The following is a 19,414-nucleotide window of genomic DNA, read 5'->3' as shown; positions in this document are numbered from 1 at the left end:
AGTAGACTTCACATACCTTCTAAATTATTAAGGAGAACTTCCCAGGTTTTCTCACAACGTTTATACTAACCGTTAAAGCAAGCGATAATTCACAAAGAATACACACATAACTTTAGAAAGGTCAGAGGTGTCTTTAAGTTTTGAACCTGCGGCAGTCCATTCCGATCCCAACTAATTACTAGGCTATCGCCGCTTTAAACTAACAATACCAGCCTTATATTATATACAGCCCAGTGCCAGGCACAGGTCTCCTCTGATCCTGAGAATTTGAGACAATCCATCATGCTGTCCCAGTGCGGGTTGGCAGAATTCGCGTACCAAAGATATTGTTCTGTGTCATACTCAAACATATTAATGAAATACAGGACTGAATAGAGATTTAACACACACACTCACGCTTTTTATCCCCGAAAGGGTAGGCAGAGGTGCAAACATCACTTTTTGCCATGTATATTTCATTCCAAGCTGTGACGGGGGCGAGCATACCGCCATTAAGACACAAAATCCCGACTCCAATACTGATCAGAAAAACCCAATAGTACTTTCCGTGACCCAGGATTCGAACCTCAGAGCGGTCGTTCCTTGCTCGCAATACAACTACGCCATTGAAAAGAAATATAAAGAACAAAATGCCCTCACCACTTTCATGAGCGGCTGCAGGAACTGCGGCGGCGTGTACTCGTGCAGGCGGAACAGCTGCGACGGCTCGCAGTCCATCGTCATGCGCCCGAGCGAGTCCGAGTACTCGATCGGACACACCAGGTACGGGTACTGGGACATCAGGTACGACAGCTGCAACGAACAACAAGTTTTATGTGCTTTATTCAGAAATTTAACGGAATCGAATTAAAGGAAGTATATATTTTTTTTTTACATTAAAATGAGATTAGATCGAAATACTTAAATTTACAGCACTAGGCAGAAATAATTACACATCGAACTATAGACAAAGTTGGAATACCTGGCAAAGAACGGTCCATATTTTGGCTTTAGAAAAAAAATCCATTTCGTTAGTAGCTTCGGCTTTGTAGAACGTAGCCTCTGTGAAGTGCTATGATGCTGTTTCATAACAGCGATAGACGAAGAAGAGCTACCCACACGGACAGCCTTACTACCCATTAGTCATATTTACATAATTATATATAACGAAACCATCGTAAGGCAACGACATAGACAGTAACATCTTTTTTTATTGCCTTAGTAGGCAAACGATAGTCCGCCTGATGGTAAGCAGCATCTGCCGCCCATAGACTTTGCAATGCCAAAGGCACAGCCAAGCAGTTGCCTACCGGGATGTGAGCACTCTTTTTAAGCCTCATTTAAAGGATAAGTTATAGCACTCGGGGAACACCGATGCAAGGAGTTCATTCCAATATCAGTCATCATCTCCTCTTAAAGATCCCCCAAACCCAAAGAGACTTACCACCAATCCAAACGCAACAGTGGAAACGCCGCCACCGATGAATCCCTCCCAGGTCTTCTTAGGGCTGAGCTTGATCAGCGGTGTCTTCCCGAAGAAGAAGCCGAACACGTACGCCATCACATCGTTGCAGATTATCATTGAAACAGGCACGATGAACCAGATTAGACCTAGAACGAGAAATAATATCTTAATAAATTTCGTAGAGATCTGCTGTAAATGGAGTCGGGTTATAGAAATATTTGTCTACACCACGAACGGAGCGGCGCGACTAGAATAATAATACCAGTATCTTAGAGAAAAACACAAAGTCCTGTAACAGTGGAATAGTGTTCCAATAATGTCCGGCCTCAAAAACTCTGGGGGCTGACAAGGAAAGTATTTGTGATATATCGACTACAATATAAATAGTTTTGTCATCCCAAAATAAAAAATGGGATATTTCTTTGTGACATTCCTAACTACTGAGGATGAAATATCTGGACTAATGTCTACAGAAAGATGTAATAGCTAAGGAATTCTGACACACTTCTACGATTTCTAAAATAACAGTTTCATGTGGGATGTAACAAATTTGCTGTGACCATTCGCAGTTTCTTTAATTGCTGTTCGATCACAATCAGTGCAAATTGTTCTATCGTGTTCGGGCTTGACAGTCGACCTTCCGCCTTATAATGGATACAATATCGATCTACATTTTCATGTCGATGATTAATTTTAAAATACTTTAAATTAAAAACACAAAACCTATTAGTCAAGTAGGCACATACGATGCATACCAGGCGCTTATATCACTAAAAAATTGATTGCCCGGGATTGAAATTCATGTCCGATATGATGACAAGTTCCCCTCGTATTGTGATACGGGATGCGTGCCGTCACGGAACGGAAATTATCAGCTCGGTGATATCGTGCACCTTTCTTATAGCCGTATTAATAGATGATTTGATTGATGTCGCTTCTTTAATTGCGTTCTACCGTCTGTATCGTGGCGCATGCTCAGAGGTATTGTTCAATTTGATCCCCATCTTTCCTTTCCTTGCTCTGTAGAACCACGAGTGCTAGCGTGCGAAGGCACAGCATAGCTTAATGGTTCAAACCATCACGGCCAGAACCAATAGGTTCGCCAACTCTTTTCTTTGCGAAACTATCAAGTTTTGGATTAGTTTGCCTGGACGCGTGTTCCCCCTTTTCTATAATCCTGGGTCCTTCCGGAGTAACGTAAAGAATGGCGTGAAAAAGCCATCTGTTGCTATTCGATATTTTATCAGGAATATTAAAAAAAATTGCAGCTCGATTTCGCTCTGAAGTGCGATACCAGCTTAAACGCTGTCTAATTATAGTCAATATCTTAAGATAGTCGCTGCTTAATACACCCATTTTAATGTCAGCTCAAATTATTTCTTAAGTCACAATATGCGACCGATTTGACGGCCGAGTTTGGTTTTTTTACCAACGCCGATTGAACTGAGCACACGCTCTTAACTTCCAACTTAAACGTGCTTTATAAAATAGTACAATACATTAAATGTTTACTTGAGAACCTTCTCAAAGATGAGATTGACCTATTAATACGACCCATAATCTATTGAAAAGAAGAGGTCAACTTACAGTCAGCCTTAAATAACAATACTCGGATGAATACCAATCGTATTACAAAGTAATCATGTAAAGCTTTAATGTCAATTGTCAACGTATTTCAATTGGAGCTCACCGTGCGTAGTTGTGTGCTCTTGAATTAAAAGCTATTGTGTTGAAACTTATGTACGGACAGGCCAGTTGTAACAATGCAATGAAGACGCCGTAGTCTATTAATACACTTGTTTACTGAACGCTCGGTGCGCGCGTTAAAAAATGTACTATTGTTTACAGGTCTGCGTACTCAGGGTGTTTCAAACATAGTTCAAAGAACATTTGTGATAGTCAAGATGTAAATTGTAATGCATGAAAGAGCGGTCTTCATCGTCGTTTTTTTTTTATAAGGCGGCTATCGACCATGTGGGTTACCTTATATCAAGTGGTCTCTATGGGTCATGACCACCCGAAATTTTAAAAGAATTATGCATGCGCGCAATAGAGTTCAAAAAGTAGAAGGGACTATTTAGGCTCGTCTTTTATAGAGTAACCAAACGCGGCCATTTTGTACACAATAGCTGGAGCTAACAGCACTGACTATAATTATGTCGAAGTAAATTTTATCTTTATTATACACATAATTTTTATTGTTCACTCAGTATCAGCATGGGGTCTGGAATTTGTGTGCGAAATGGGCATAGGCTCGCCATCAATCTTATCATGGGACGGAAAACATGCAGCGAAAAGTGGGTGCATCAGTTACGCCTCTGCCTACCCCTTGGGGGATAAAAGGCGTGATGACTGTATATATTTTTTTTAAAATGAAGGTAGTAAATGTAACACTTTACGGACATCATACACCTCATATCACTTGACAATAAAGCTTGAGAAACTTTCGAAATGTTTGCACTAAAACAAATGACGATAAAATCCATAATAATACTAGCATTAAAAGAAGTATGAATACACACATTGCCTTTCATCATCGACTTAGTAATTACGAGACGTTCCGTGAAATTGCTATCGTCCGTTTCCGGTCCGGTATATGATTTCGCAATTACCAAAGTACCGTTTACTTTGTTATTAGAATTTCTCAATAGTATTCATAGTGTATACTGTGTTGTTTTATAGAAGGTAGCTCAATGAGCAAGCGATTGTAGGGATAACACAAACACACACATTCATGCCTTTTACCCCTGAAGTGGTAGGCATGGGTATGTGCACTGGTGCACCGATTTTCGCCGTGTGTTTCCATCCCAAGATCTTATGATAGAGGGCGAGCCTATCGCCATATCAGGCACAAATATCCCTATAAAAGGGATACTAATATAGGTCGAGAAATGTGTGTCTGATAAAGCTCTGCCTACCCGTGTAATGGGCGTGATAAATAAATAAATATGTATACATAGTACCTATGCTACCAACATTTCGAGTCAAATTATTTATACACCCCCTTAAAAGAATAATTCCAAAATTCGCCACAAGATGGCGCTGTTTCATTCATATAAACAAAAGTATTTGTTTTCATATCATAAAGAGTATTTATATTTCCTGCGCGTAATTACATAGCGTAGCCTTGGCCTATAGCACGCTATGTGAACGGTAACCAGAATGGCTTCTTTTAAATCGCGTTACGCGTAAACGCATCAAAGCGAACTATCGCCTGACACGTGAGCGGTTGAAGATTAGAAAAAAAAAAGAAAAAAAACTGACTGTGACGTACTTCTTAATTAAAAGTTATTTACGTTAAACTGGATTGCTATGTGTACATTTGAATATTCGACTGTAGGAGCCGGAGTACTTCGCTCTAGAAGGTTCGGTAGTCCATCAATAAGTTTAATCTTCATTATTAACATATTTAGCTACCATAACAATAAATATAATGTGAAAATTTCACCCCGCAATATAAAATTCGACTGTAGGAGTTGGAGGACTTCACTCTACAATCATCGGTACATGGTCATCAGTTTTATGTTCATTATTAATATAGCATAGTATATAGTAATAATTAGGTAGCATAACAATAAATATAATGTGAAAAAATCACCCCACTGCCTAGTAGGTTAAAGATGTCAGACAGCCAATGCCTCAATAATAAACAATAACGCTCCCTTGATACCCTTTATGTATTTAACAAAAACAACTCTATTGTAACACATTAAAGAATCATTTAGTTTGCAACACTGTAAATGTTTACTAACATTTCTAGGCGTGAGTAATCCGTGCCCAACGATAAGATTCACTTTAGACATATATTCCAGACAAGTATGAAGTCATCAATGAATTAATAGATAAGTGTACATTATCGCTCGCGATTTCTCTTTACGTATTAATGTTATTTATGGCTCGATAAAGTGCTCAATGGATTTTAATCTGTGAAGTATTTAATGTAATGATTTTATTAAAAAAATACTCAGCCTATATAGGTATTTCTTTTTTTTTTAATGCAATCGAATGACACGAGCTTGCTATTTGTATGACGGTAAGCGATACGACCGCCCATACTCAATAACAACACCATATATACCAGATACACACAGGCTGATATCCGGAACGCGATACAATTACGTGGACCACTATGGCGGGTTTTACCACCTTATTTACGGTGGTCGCTATCCAGGCGAGTATAAAATATATCCTACCACCAGCAAACAACATCTTGTAGGCAAGCGTGGCGCTTACCATCAGACGAGTATATTTTCCGATCTTACTTAATAGACACCATAATTCTGTACCACTAAGAGCTATTTTTAAACTGTCGAATTAAATTCATCCATCAAATAAATTATAACCTCACATAATACAAAAGTAAGACAAATTAACAGCTTTATACACACAACTTTCATTTTTAATTAGTGTGTACTTTACCTTATATATTTTTTTTATCTTATTGACAAATCACCCCTATATGAATAAAACGCAAGATTAAAGATATCATAATTAGGATCGTTTATTGAAAACAGCCGTAAACGTGATCTCATTAATTCAGACAATACGTTTTATAAGGTAAAGGTCGCAAACGAGGACACACAACTAAAATAACTAAGTATCTATGTGTAGTGCTATGTATTGAATGTTTTGCACTGACTCACAAACCGAAGCGTAATCTATTTTAGCGGCGGCTTCCCTACGTAACGTCATGTGGCGTGTAGAGAGAGGATTGTGATGCGAGGAGCGGATAGCTGTTTTACGAGAGTTTAAATTAGCCGCTTTGCGTGGCTACAGGACGCCTTTCTGTGTATATAATTTTAAATAATCTTATTTAAAAAATAATAAGCAATGTAGGCTGTTTAATGAGGCATTTGAAAACTAAAATTGGCTGATATTTTATTTACTACAGCGAATAATTAAGTATTTGTAAAACATGTTGGAATTTCGTTACAAATAATGGCTATGGCTTTTAAATCACCAGTCCTAAATCTATGCTAAGCTTATCTCACGAGTGAAATTATCAGAAGTCCAAATTTAAATACTTTAGACTCGAAGCCTCCAATTATAGAATGTTAACTCCAAAGCCCATCCATATATTTTTTTAATTTGTGATTATACCAATTCATGGACGATTAAAATCAGGTGACCGTGTCGTTCATTACCGACCGACCTTCGTTAATTTACGTGCATAAAACGCTTAATCGCTACCACCTGTCATTTGAACACAATCCATCAACACGTCACCCGCTTCCGCTCAACCGCCATACCAGCAGCCCTACATTTGGCCTACTTAAGTCTAAGCGACTGAAAGGCTTCCCGGCCGGGACAATGTCAACCACACAAACACCTGACACGCCTGGACGCTATCAGCTCATTATTCTATTGTTATTGCTCTGAATGCTATACAAGCGACTATGGTCGGTTAGGATGGACGCCCATAGAGAACCTATCGCGATATCGTCCACCGGGGAATCAGACAACTTATAACTGTCAGTTTGGGAACAGCAAAGTAAATTAAATTATCAAGGTATAGTAGGTTTCCTGAGGATTGCGGTGGCCTACACTAGCACACCCCGCGACATTCGATATTAGGGAGAAAGTCGACTGACCGGATTTAAGTCTGTCTGTACATAGATAACGAAACGTTAAAAATTGAACGTCACAATTTTTAGATATGATAGTTTACTTATGAGCAATCGATTTCTGTCGCCACGCAGCAGTGTGTAGTCACTTGTGTTCCGGTTTGAAGAACATTGTAACCAGTGTAACTACTGGAAATAATAAGAATTAACACCTCATGTCTTAGGATGACGAGCGCAGTGGAATACCAAACGATACTTTGTAATTCAAGGTGTTGGATGGTGTTTTTACTGTTTATGACCAGGCGTATCGTTTACCAACAGGCGAACGGCAAGCGCGTCTTGTCATTCAAAGCAATTAAAAAACGTACAGTAGGTTACCAATAGCAGTGGTGATGACTGACCGCTGACCTGCTTATTTTCTTTTCACATATTATTCAACTTAACAGAGCTTTAAATGAAATGAGATCACAAACATAATGTACCTATATGGAGACCAACATCATTCAATTTATATGAAAGTTTACCGCCGTTTATAAACAAATCGAGACGCAATATTAACGATAACGTATTATTATTGCAAAATAAAGGGCGATACCTATAAAAACACATCGATGGTTGAAACGCTAATTGACTTAAGCGACATTAATTTTTTCGAAAAATTTTAACTATGTTAAAAAAACATAGAAAAAAGTTCTAATTTTAATCACTACATTGTATAAAACAAAGTCGCTCTCTCTGTCCCTATGTGTGCTTAAATCTTTAAAACTACGCAACGGATTTTGATGCGATTTTTTTAATAGATAGAGTGATTCAAGAGGAAGGTTTATATGTATAATAACATCCATTAAATAGTGGAGAAATACTGTTATTTTGTTATGTTATACCCGTGCGAAGCCAGAGCGGGCCGCTATGTTTTTATATACAACGTTCACAGTTTTTCTGTAGTGTATTTAGTATCAGCATTGCACCCGTGCGAAGCCGGGGCGGGTCGCTAGTAATGTATAAAACTTAGTGTCGCTTAAAAATGGCGCTTAAGCCAATTAGCATTTCAACCGTCGATATAATTAAAGCAAAATACTTTCGGTAAACACTCGACTTTATCTGGAACGATCGATATCTGAAGTGTTGGCTCGTTCATATTCGATTATTTATATACGCGCTCCACGTGCTACGTTACTCATAAATCTGTAACTAGTTAAATTCATTTCATTGATCGACAAATTAGCAGAAGATATGAAAATTAAACTGTAAGTAATATTTGTATATACTTCGAGAGAAATAATAATAATGCAAGAATTAATAAATAATTTGAGCGTTAGTTAATTTTGACGTTGGTTTTAATGGCTAGGAGCTATTGGAAAATGTTTTATTGCATAGGTTTTAATAACTTTTAATTATAAGTTTACACACACATTACGCCTTTATCCCCGAAGGGACAGGTAGAGGTGTAACTAGAATACCCACTTTTCACCTGTGTTTTTGTTAAAACAACACCGAGCTTCATTATTGTGTAATAGGGGGCGAGTCCATAGCCATATCGGGCACAAATTGCTGTCTCCAATAGTGATAGTAAACAGAAAAATCCAAATACTACTGCAATACAACAGATCGCTTGCATTAGGACCGACACCTTAAGTACCACGATTTGCATCTAACCTAGTCCACGACAAAAACAGATGAATAGCTTACGATAGCATCCACTTTTGAATAAACACGCGACGTGTCACGCAAGCGAGCGTACAAAGTGCAGCTCATTACTAATACACGCATAATTACCGCGGTAGCGCGCCTAACTTTATTAATAGATTTTTTTAACCTGCCTCTATAACGAGTGCAGAGTTCGTTTGGCCGGCGGCCATTGTTCGAAATTTCGGTCCCGCGTTAATTGTATTTCTTTTTATCGATATATTCGATAATAGAGATGTTAACTGTAAAGCTTCCAATTCCGAACCGATCAGACATGTATATTTCGATAGAATAAAAAACTTAAAAGAATTTCCCAACAATGGAATTTTTGCCCAACATTACAGTCGCGCAACCTAACGTCCTATAAATGCCAATATATTTTCATCTCTACCTACCCCTTCAGGCGTAATAGGTATGCGCATATATGTAAGTTTCTAGGAATCATGAAAACTGGATCGAGTACATAAATACATGAATATAAGCTTAGTAACACTCCAGAGCGTTGGTATCGATCGTTCCCGATAAAGCCGAGAACCTTCGTACGTGAAAATGTAATATATCTGTACATTGCGCGCTACAATATCGGTTGTAGTAGGCATTCAATATGTTTCGTTTTCGAAGGGCAAGGTCGTTTGATGGTGAGTTCAAAAACCCAATATGAACCTTAAATAATTGCTCTATAAAGTTCAAAGTTTAGTTTTCGTTTAAACGAGCTATTATCTGAACGTAATAGGCATATTCAGAAAATTCTTTATTTAATAGAATCTTACTTTATCCCTCAATGCTCTGTTAAACATGACAACTATTTAAAATAAAAATGGCGTCAAGAACAATAGTGGATTAAAACAAACATCTTCGATTCTAGTAGATGAAACACCTACGAAAAGATAAGTTACACTTTTAAAAGCGGGAAAGACAATTTATCTGAGTGCTTTCGTATATAAATAGAAATCTATCATAAATCTCAAAAACAATTCGTTCGTAAAACATTTTCACGTACATTCCCATCGGCGTATTCGATAGTGCATTTCGTATGCAACCTCGTGGTAAAAAAATTCAAGTATTTGGTATTATGAAACTGATCTTGCAATATGTAATTTTTAGGTTGTAGCCAAGTTAGACAGCACGGCTTGACCGGCTCAAATAACGTGACACCATTGAAAATCAACGTAAAGCATTGTTTTAAAAAGTGGTCCAAGTGGACCCCCAGAGGTCCACGGGAAACTTGACAGGGGTATATGGTAGCGTGACCAAAAAATGGGAAAAAAGTTGGAGAACCTCTGATGTAAAGTGAACCTTTTATGTCATGTGTAGAAAACATGTGTCACCAGTGCGGAGTCACTGTACAGTTCCGGTTTGAAGAACATTGTAGTGACTGCAGTGTTCCGGTTTGAAGAACATTGTAGGCAGTGTAACTACTGGACACAATAAGATGTTAGATTTAGATGTTATCTTATTGTGTCCAGTAGTTACACTGCCTACAATGTTCTTCAAACCGGAACACTGCAGTGACTACAATGGATGGCGAGCGCAGTGGAATACCAACAATACTTTGTTATTCAATATGTTGAATGGTGTTTCTAATATTTGTAGGTGTTTGTATCGCTTACCATCAGGCGAGTTCGTCTCGTCATTCATTCATTTATCATTAATAGGAAAGGAAGCTCAAGCTAATAGGAAAGGAATTAAACTGCCTACAAAAAGCACTACAAACCAAAAAGTAACTTCACATAACAAGCACGTCGATTTGATAGCCTCCTCCTTTTTTGAAGATTGAAAATGTATGGGAATGACGTACTAGCAATAGACTCATCTAAGCCCCTACTGCACTGCCACCCATTACTGTTAAGCAATTATTTCCCCTTAATTTGAAGTTAGAGCATTCACTACCCTCGCATAATGACGATATTGCGTATATGGTAAAAACCCATGCTAATGACTCATTCAATACTCTGGATCAAGTTACTTCTTAGGGTGGAAACTTGCAATTGCGGTTACAACTATTAAGATAGTTTCTATTTTCGATGTCATGATGTTTCTCACAGCAAAATCCCGTCAATCAAAATAAACATTTACAAAAGTAAACGAATCCATAATCTTATCCCGAATTAAGGTAGGAATAGACTTTATTCTTAACGGTAAAGCATACGCTTACGTAATTCTGACATCTCTTTTTTTTGTCAATATTGTATTTGAATTTTGTAAGTTCGAAAAGTCAGAGGCGCTTTGCGTTTTAAACTTCGGACCTTCGTCTCGGCAGCAGTGGCGAAGGGTCCATATAACCCTATTCCTGCCTGCTTCCCTTCCCTAATATATCATCATCATCAGCCCATTACAGTCATTAGTATCTTCATATTGTGTCGAGTTCCCTTTTCAAAAATATCCCCCTTGGCCACTGCTCGGCAGTCCATTCTATTCCCAACTAGGCTCTCGCGCACCATCAGTCGAGCAACAATCAAACCTATTAAGTACTTTAAAGTACCTATTGTAAAACGTAATCGATCTTATATCGTCATCGTCACACCGGCGTTAAATAAAGTATAAAGTGCGACTTATGATACCCGATATCAGTGCGCCGATAGCCGCAATCGGACGTTGAACTTCGACCCATTTTAACACGTTTTAGGTTAAGGTGTGTCCGATATTGTATGGGCGGTGAGTGGTTAATTTTAATTGTTTGGTTTAATAATAATAATATAAGCCTTTATAGCACAACCAATAAAACATAGAATAAAACAAATGCAAGGGCTACACAATGGGCAGTCTTATGGCTAAAACGTTTTCTTCCAGACAACCTTTGGATAGATTGAAACAAATGTAAAAATAAACGGCGGTGTATAAGTAACGAGTGAGAAAAGGAAAAGAAAAGAATAATGGTTTAGTACCGTCGCATAACTCAAACGGTTTTTGTTGAGTTATTTATAAAATTAAGTAAAAAGATGTGTTATTGACACGAGTGTTTATTTCAGAGTAAGTATGTAACTAAGCAAACAACATTCAAATATTTATAAAAATAAAACACATAATAAATACCACAACAAAGGTTACACTCTACAAAGGTTTTTATCAGGAGTCTGGCTGAAGGTATTCTATTTAAAATGTAAAACAGACTATTGTCAGTTTCTGCCCTCAGTTCTAGTAGCACATCTCTTGCATACAACATTCAACGACCACTCTCCACCTTTGTTCTATTCTCTCTACAATAATATTTTGAGGATATTTACAACTGTCTTGGTCCCATTGCGGCAAAATAACGTCCTCACATCAGTCCATAATTTGATAACTTGGCTATTAATAAGTACAAAAAATCAGAATCGGGGCAGTAGTTCCAGAAATTAGCGCGTTCACAACTGAGATACTACAATACATTATACAGCTGTTTACTATTTAGTTTATATTCAAGCTGACTTTAGTTTGACTGCCTCGGTGGCGTAGTTGTATTGCACGTCCGGTACAATAGCGCTCTGAGGTCCTGGGTTCGAATCCCGGATCGGGCAAAGTGATATTTGGGTTTTTCTGCTCAGTATCAGCCCGGAGTCTGGAATTTGTGCCCGATATGGCGATAGGCTCGCCCCCTATCACATCATGGGACGGAACATACTTGGCGAAAAGTGGGTGCCCTAGTTGCGCCTCTGCATACCCCTTCGGGGATAAAAATGCGTGATGTTATGTTATGTATGACTTTAGTTTTTCTGCAATTCTAATAACCGTATACTTTTACCTACTGCTATTAATTTACTGTCACGTCCGAGCGCATAACGAAGACCTTGCGAAGATGGCCGATTGTGTTATTGTTTTCTCGTATACAGGATGCGCTCATTACAAAAGGATGTTATTATTAGTGGGTCTGAACAGGATGTATAGACATACGCCATGTTTTACACACGTGTCTTATTAAATGCAACAGTTAGGGCCTATTTTATAACTTCTAAGTGCTATTCGTCACATAAATGTATATGTCGACCAAATACAAAAGTCACTCTATGCTTTCAAATAAATAGTAAATGAGCACTACATATCTACATTAGCTGTTTAATACTGTTACACCCATTGGCACTCGCCGATTAAGGCGCTTGCCCGAATGTGGAAGGTCCGGCGATGGAACGTTCTCGAAATATCTTGATGTTTCCAGAAGAATAATCTTCCATAAATAACCCGAATATTTTCCCCAAAAATCCCAGTCTTTATTTTCTGATTTTTGTTAACCATTTTGTAGTTTAGTGCGAGTATGCAGTATGGCGTGTATTTCTGACTGTAAGTGTGATTATGTGAGCAATAATTATAGTAGCATGAGGGCGTATAAAATTAAAATTACATTTATTCATATTTATTTTGTTTCAAACTTACTTTTTTATCTTAGGTGTACGATTCGAGCAACTTATTATTACATTTTTTAGAGTGTTATTTTCAAGATAAGTATGTGGTTTCATTAAATAACACACTGTTAAAATTACCTAACCGCCTTCTATAGGATACCACCAGATAGTAAAACTAAAATCCTTACCTTCAAATATGTTCTGTATGATGAGATAGCTCTGCGTGACCACGATGAGCAGGGCCACGTGAGTCCACGCGAACAGGCTGAACTGGCGCATGTAGTATCTCTTCACCAGCGAGAGCACGAACCACACAAATCCCACGCAGTAAAGGCTGAACGATATGAACCGGTGGTACGTTACCAGGAAGTGGAGGTAGTCCTGGTGGGATGAAAGAAAGGCTCATTAACATTGCAGCCAACAAACGATATTAAAACGTTATTCTCAAAAGTGTTGTCAAAGGTGTAACTGAGGCTATTTAATAATTTCAACTTCTCCCTATCTTTCTATTTAATAAATTTCGTTGCGGTATACATAAATTATTGTTCCCTGAGACTGGTTGAGCTTCACCGCTCGGTGTCATGTAATGCGTGCCACTGCTGATCCTGGCTTACAGTTGTAGTTGTATGGGCGAAAGGCTCTGAGCCAGCCATTTTTCGGTAAGGTTGCTTATTATTTTGGTTTTTCTATCGCCAAATCTGGGCAAATTCCGATTCCAGGTTAATTTATGCACCATTTTTAGATCTAAAATTATATGAATAAAACAGGATAGGAGTCGAATCTAAGATCTCATACTATACAGGCACTACTACTACTTCGTGACTATATCATTGAAGTAATAAGGAACATAATTACACTCATGCAGTTCTTATATATAAATGTTTTCTTTTTAAAATGTTAAATTATTTTCAACCTTAGAATATTTTCAATACTTGAACCTTCAATGAACCATTTTAAGTTGACGTAAATAAATAAAAAATAAACCCGCGTATATGACAAGTTTGCTTAAAATAGAAACTACGGGTTCAAAGTGAAATACGGTTTACCCTTTAGAAGTTAACTTTGCGTAGTAAATTTAGTTTTCTGTTCGTAACGCTTGGCAAAAACGGTAGCGTAGAAGTAAATATTGCTGTTTACACAAAGAAAAAACAAAAAGAAACATAAGGCGATAGTAACCGTCAACATTCCTAAAGAGTAATAAATCATATTCCCTTAAAATTTATTTAACGTAACGAAAGTAATAAAATATTATTTAAAAAAAAATAAACGCCGCTTCCAACAGGTCGACGTGGAGATCCTTGGGGGAGGCCTATGTTCAGCAGTGGACTTCCTGTGGCTGAGATGATGATGATGATGAAAAAAAATTATTAACGTTTATTTATAAGAGTATATAAATTTAAAATACTAGATCTTGCCAGTGGCTTCATCTATATAGAAGTCTTGCCGAGCCAAAACGTTTCCTAGAAAATTTCAAACGACAAATGTGGTCAAATTGAGTAATTTGTTTCCTTACAAATTAATCGTCTCTACAAACACTGTTCAAATCGTGTTATAAATTGCCGTGTCATCATATACACCGTTAATGCGGAACAGAGGTTCTACAGTGGAGGAATACTAGCTCATGAACTAAGGATACGAAGACAATATATTCCCAATACGCATTCCCAGGACATTTATAACTCCTTCTAGAACTAAAAACGTCTGCAACTAATCCAGTTCCAACAGGCTGGCATAATAGGGTACCGGACTCATTTTTGTTCTTTACTATTATCAAATATTTACATAATATAAATTATAACACAGAAAGAATTATTAAAATCCGGAAAAAATAAAACAAGTTATAAGTCTTTGAATTTCGGTGGAAAGGGTAATTTACAAGAAACAGAAAAGAGACGAAATACCCACACGTGACGTCATCGGGGATTACGACGCATGCTAAAGAAAGAGATGAAGCGATATCCCCACATCGCGCCCACTTCTGTACATTACAATATTTTAAATATGAATTGCTCGCTCATTTTTTAACCAATTTTTATGCAGTTTTCGCAGCAGTGCTTCTTTTTCGTATTATTAACCATTACATATAGAATAATGTACAAAATCAAGCATAGGCCGGTCCCCTATTGTGTCGACTGCCGAAGGGTAACCACCTCTTGTCAGTCGAAATTCTATTGGAGCCCATTTCACTTACCATCAGGTGGAGTAGGATCTCTTGCTCATGCCCATATAAATAAAAACATATCAAATGCCATAACAATCGTTCATCGCTGACCAAACAATTTATAACTAAAAATCCATCCACCATTGCTGCAGTGCGGGCAAAACTTTTTGATGCAGTACCGAGGTAAGAAAGAAAAGTTTGATATTTATTGAACCTGCAAAAGTTTTACTTCTTAATAACTGCAGTAAATTACGATTGGATTAATAACAAGTTTGTAGTGTGTTAAGGTGATTTTCCAATCGTTTTTTGAATAGTGATTAACTGAATCAGTATTTTGTGTCCTTCACTTTCAAATATCCTACTATCCTACTAATATTATAAATGCGAAAGTTTGTGAGGATGAATGTATGTACATATGTATGTTTGTTCTTCTTTCACGAAAAAACTAATGAACGATTTGGATGAAACTTTACAGTAATATTGATTATACATCAGAATAACACATAGGCTACAATTTATAATGATTTTAGGTAATTTGGTCATAATATAACGATACATATCGTATCAAGTAAGTCGGAAAAAAATTGCTATCTTAGCGTACCTACGCTGCCTAAACCGTTGGAGTTAGACAAATATGATATACCGTAAGATTGTTTGTCTTAAATAGTTCTATTTTCTATCCCGGGAAAACATATAGCGAGACTTTTATCCCGGAAAAGCTAGTTTAACATAAGGAAGAAAGTAACATCAAAATATTTTATACATTCTGATTGACCGCATTTACCTTCAAATGTAAACAGATCTTAGTGTAAATGTACATAATCATTGCTCTTAATTGCCTCTCTCGTCACAAACGTACACTAGACAATAGATTCGATATTCGTGTTAACAACTACATTAGTCCAATTATACTATCGCGTAAGCACATATATTGTGACACACTTGACCTCAATTATATGGATTCATTGAGAGTAAATATTGAAGGATGTTTTGATTCTAACTGGCTTAGCTACTGACTCGATGTGTGTGGCGGTACGATTGCTGTGCTGAGGTCTCGGGTTCGATCCCTGGTTTGGATATAATCAATACACACATCACGCATTTATCTTCAAAGGGGTATGAAGAGGTGCCACCAGGTCACCGACTTTACGCCAAGTGTGTTCCGTCCCATGATGTGATAGGGGGCGAGCCTATAGCCATATCGGGCACAAATTCCAGACTCCAAACTGATACTGAGCACATAAACCTAAATATGACTTTACCCGACCCGGGATTAGAACTCAGGACCTCAGAGCGCTGCCGTGCCGCGCATGCAGTACAACTACGCCACCAAGGTAGTATTAAGTCTTCTTGGTATAAAATAATATTAGGTTTACGATCAATATTAGCTCGGAGTTTGGAATTGGGTCCAGTAAATGATAATGGGCCCGCCACGCATGTCTTGACACCTAACACAATTGGCGAAATGCGTGTGTGATAATACTTCTACTTACCCATGAAAAAGTGAAAAAGGCGTGATGCGACAATCTTTTGCTTGAACTCCTTTTAATGTAAAAGTAAGGAGTTAAAAGTAAGGAGAGGTAAAAAGTACACTATCGAATGTCCAACATACAACGAAAGTAACAAAATTTAATCAAATTGCCGTACTGTTTACTCATTCATAATATGCATGACTCGTCAGTATGGTAATGTTGGGTTAATTTAACTAATACAGTTCGGTTCGACCTCTACACGCCTCGCGGGAAATCAAAATATAAACGGTTATTATACTTGGTAATGGACACTTATAAAACTTTAATATAATTTATTCCCTTGTTTACGTTTAATAATTGTGAATATAGATTGACTGTCAATACAGAGTCAACACAGGTGGCTTTAGAATAGGGCTGCACTGCATCACGATAAACGGAACACGTCACGGTTTTTAATAATTTGTCCCGGGAATAACTAAAATTTCCCGGTTTCAACTTAAGAACAATATTGGCATAGATGTTCCTCACCTAAAGTATATCAGCAGTATGTTATCTTCGGAGAAAGTGTCATTCTGCCTAAATGAAGGAAATAGGCCCGTAAGTGTGTCGCGTTCTGGAATCAACCTGTGTGTATACAGTTCTAATAGGCCGGCATAATTGTGACGCCTGCCGAGGGGTAATCATTTCTCGTCAGTCGACATTCTAATGGACCCCACTGCACTTACTAACATGTGTAGGGTATCATTTAGCCGTGCAAATGTAACAAAAGGCAAATTGAAATCGATCCTTAATATACCAAGCATTAGATTAATAATATTAAACTTCCGTTTGTCATTTACACGGTAATGCACTTTTTTCGACGTTATATTACAGACTGTTTTTTGTAAGTATAATCATTTTATTAACCCTAATGTCAAATAAGACTGCCTCGGTGGCGTAGTTGTATTGCATGCCCGGTACAATAGCGCTCTGAGGTCCTGGGTTCGAATCCCGGGTCGGGCAAAGTGATATTTGGGTTTTTCTGCTCAGTATCAGCCCGGAGTCTGGAATTTGTGCCCGATATGGCGATAGGCTCGCCCCCTATCACATCATGGGACGGAACATACTTGGCGAAAAGTGGGTGCCCTAGTTGCGCCTCTGCATACCCCTTCGGGGATAAATGCGTGATGTTATGTATGTATGTATGTAATGTCAAATAAACATTATAGTATACTTACTGATCCATAAACATTTCGTATTATTTTGTTAATTTACATCATAATTTCACTCGTCCAAAAAACCAATTTCATCGATATCTATATTATAAATCGTACGATCGATAAACAGTTTTATCGGATCGCAAAATGCTTAGTCATAAAAAACTACATATTTGATAACAACGGCATAACGATCTTTATCGAATTCGCCCATTCAATTACGTGTTTTCTTTTTGTTTTTAATCCAACGTTAGCATAATTTTTATTTAATTTTCATCGTAATCACGCTTACTGTGTCACTTCAGGACTATAGGTATGTCATCCCAAATCTGTGCATGGATATATTATACCATAGTTCTGTGGTTCAATGCGCGTACGCAGGTCAACATGACCCTTGGACAGTCTTATTGATAACATCGACGTAGGATCCGGAAGATACGGTCCCCTCACAAATTTTTAAGGTCATGTATGTAGGTACTTCGAACACAACGCATTATATTTCAAGTACAATAGGTTTAATATCAAATAAGTACATTCAGAATATAGTTTCCTTTACATGTTTACTATTACGATAACACGCCTCTCTTAAGGTGATGCAATATATAGCAACAGTTCGGTTTTCGCGTCGAAAGTAAAAACATATTAATCTTTACTTGGGCATCATTTTAAAACTGTGTGAAAATATTGTGGAAGTAAAGTTCGTGAATTTGTTTCTTTTATAATTGAAAATATTTACTTAGAATTGAATACATTTATTCCAGGAAGACTGTGACGATGGTGGTACCAAAAATTGAAGCTACTTGACAAATTGGACCCTAATTCTTTATTGTTATACCTTATTTTCACAGTTCAAAAGAAGCAAGTAATACACTTCAGACTACACTGCGTTTATGACAACTGAAATAGCCATACAAAATACCAACCCACGCCAATCTCACGAAATGAACGCAACACGACCATGTTACAAAATAACATGGTCATAGAGAATAAAGCCCCTGATAGATTTAAACTGCATTTATCAGCACAATACCAAAACCACTAGACATTACCTATGCACGAACACACACCACCAACTAATTCATGCGTAATCGAAAATTCTGTTATTCCCTACCTTTCAATACTATTACTGTATATAATATAGTTGATGTGCAGTGTTGTGCGACAATACGTAATACTAGTTATTAACGTTCAGTTGTTTGGTTGTCGACCCCAACATCTGCACGTCAATTCTGCATAACATATGAATGTCGCGCGTAAGTCTTGACTTGTAGAAACTAGAAATCGTGTTAATACCTTGTATCACTTTTTTTTAGTTAATAGGCTATGTCTTGAAATAATTACTTGAGGATACGTGACCACCAACCCCAATGATTTCTAACAGTAGTTGAATAATGGTGGGTACTTTGGGGATCTTTAATTTTTAAATAGCAAAAAAGAAAGGGATATTTCTCACTGATTCCATAGAGCGCACGAAACGCAACGAAGTTGCCTCTTTACGCCTATTCTCTGATGATAGTGGCATCAAACCGTTCAAGCCAAGTATTCTTGCTGCTGACAATGTCTACACCATGGCTC

At 37.5% G+C, this 19,414-nt stretch overlaps 1 protein-coding gene across 1 annotated transcript in view; it reads right to left on the bottom strand.

The window, feature by feature from the left end:
- Nucleotides 1-19,414, bottom strand: part of LOC115451828 (phosphatidate cytidylyltransferase, photoreceptor-specific) — a 34,430-nt gene that overhangs the window by 6,342 nt on the left and 8,674 nt on the right. The window contains exons 5-7 of the mRNA XM_037443391.1: nucleotides 13,199-13,391; nucleotides 1,424-1,590; nucleotides 640-792 (exon numbers count right to left, since the gene is read on the bottom strand). Coding sequence (XP_037299288.1) covers nucleotides 640-792; nucleotides 1,424-1,590; nucleotides 13,199-13,391 — 513 coding nt within the window. The remainder of the gene's footprint in view (nucleotides 1-639; nucleotides 793-1,423; nucleotides 1,591-13,198; nucleotides 13,392-19,414) is intronic.

Source organism: Manduca sexta, chromosome 26 (assembly GCF_014839805.1).
Source record: "Manduca sexta isolate Smith_Timp_Sample1 chromosome 26, JHU_Msex_v1.0, whole genome shotgun sequence".
Classification (NCBI taxonomy): Eukaryota; Metazoa; Arthropoda; class Insecta; order Lepidoptera; family Sphingidae; genus Manduca; species Manduca sexta.
The sequence above is the reverse complement of the archived record's forward strand: the minus strand, read 5'-3'. Positions and strand labels throughout refer to the sequence as shown.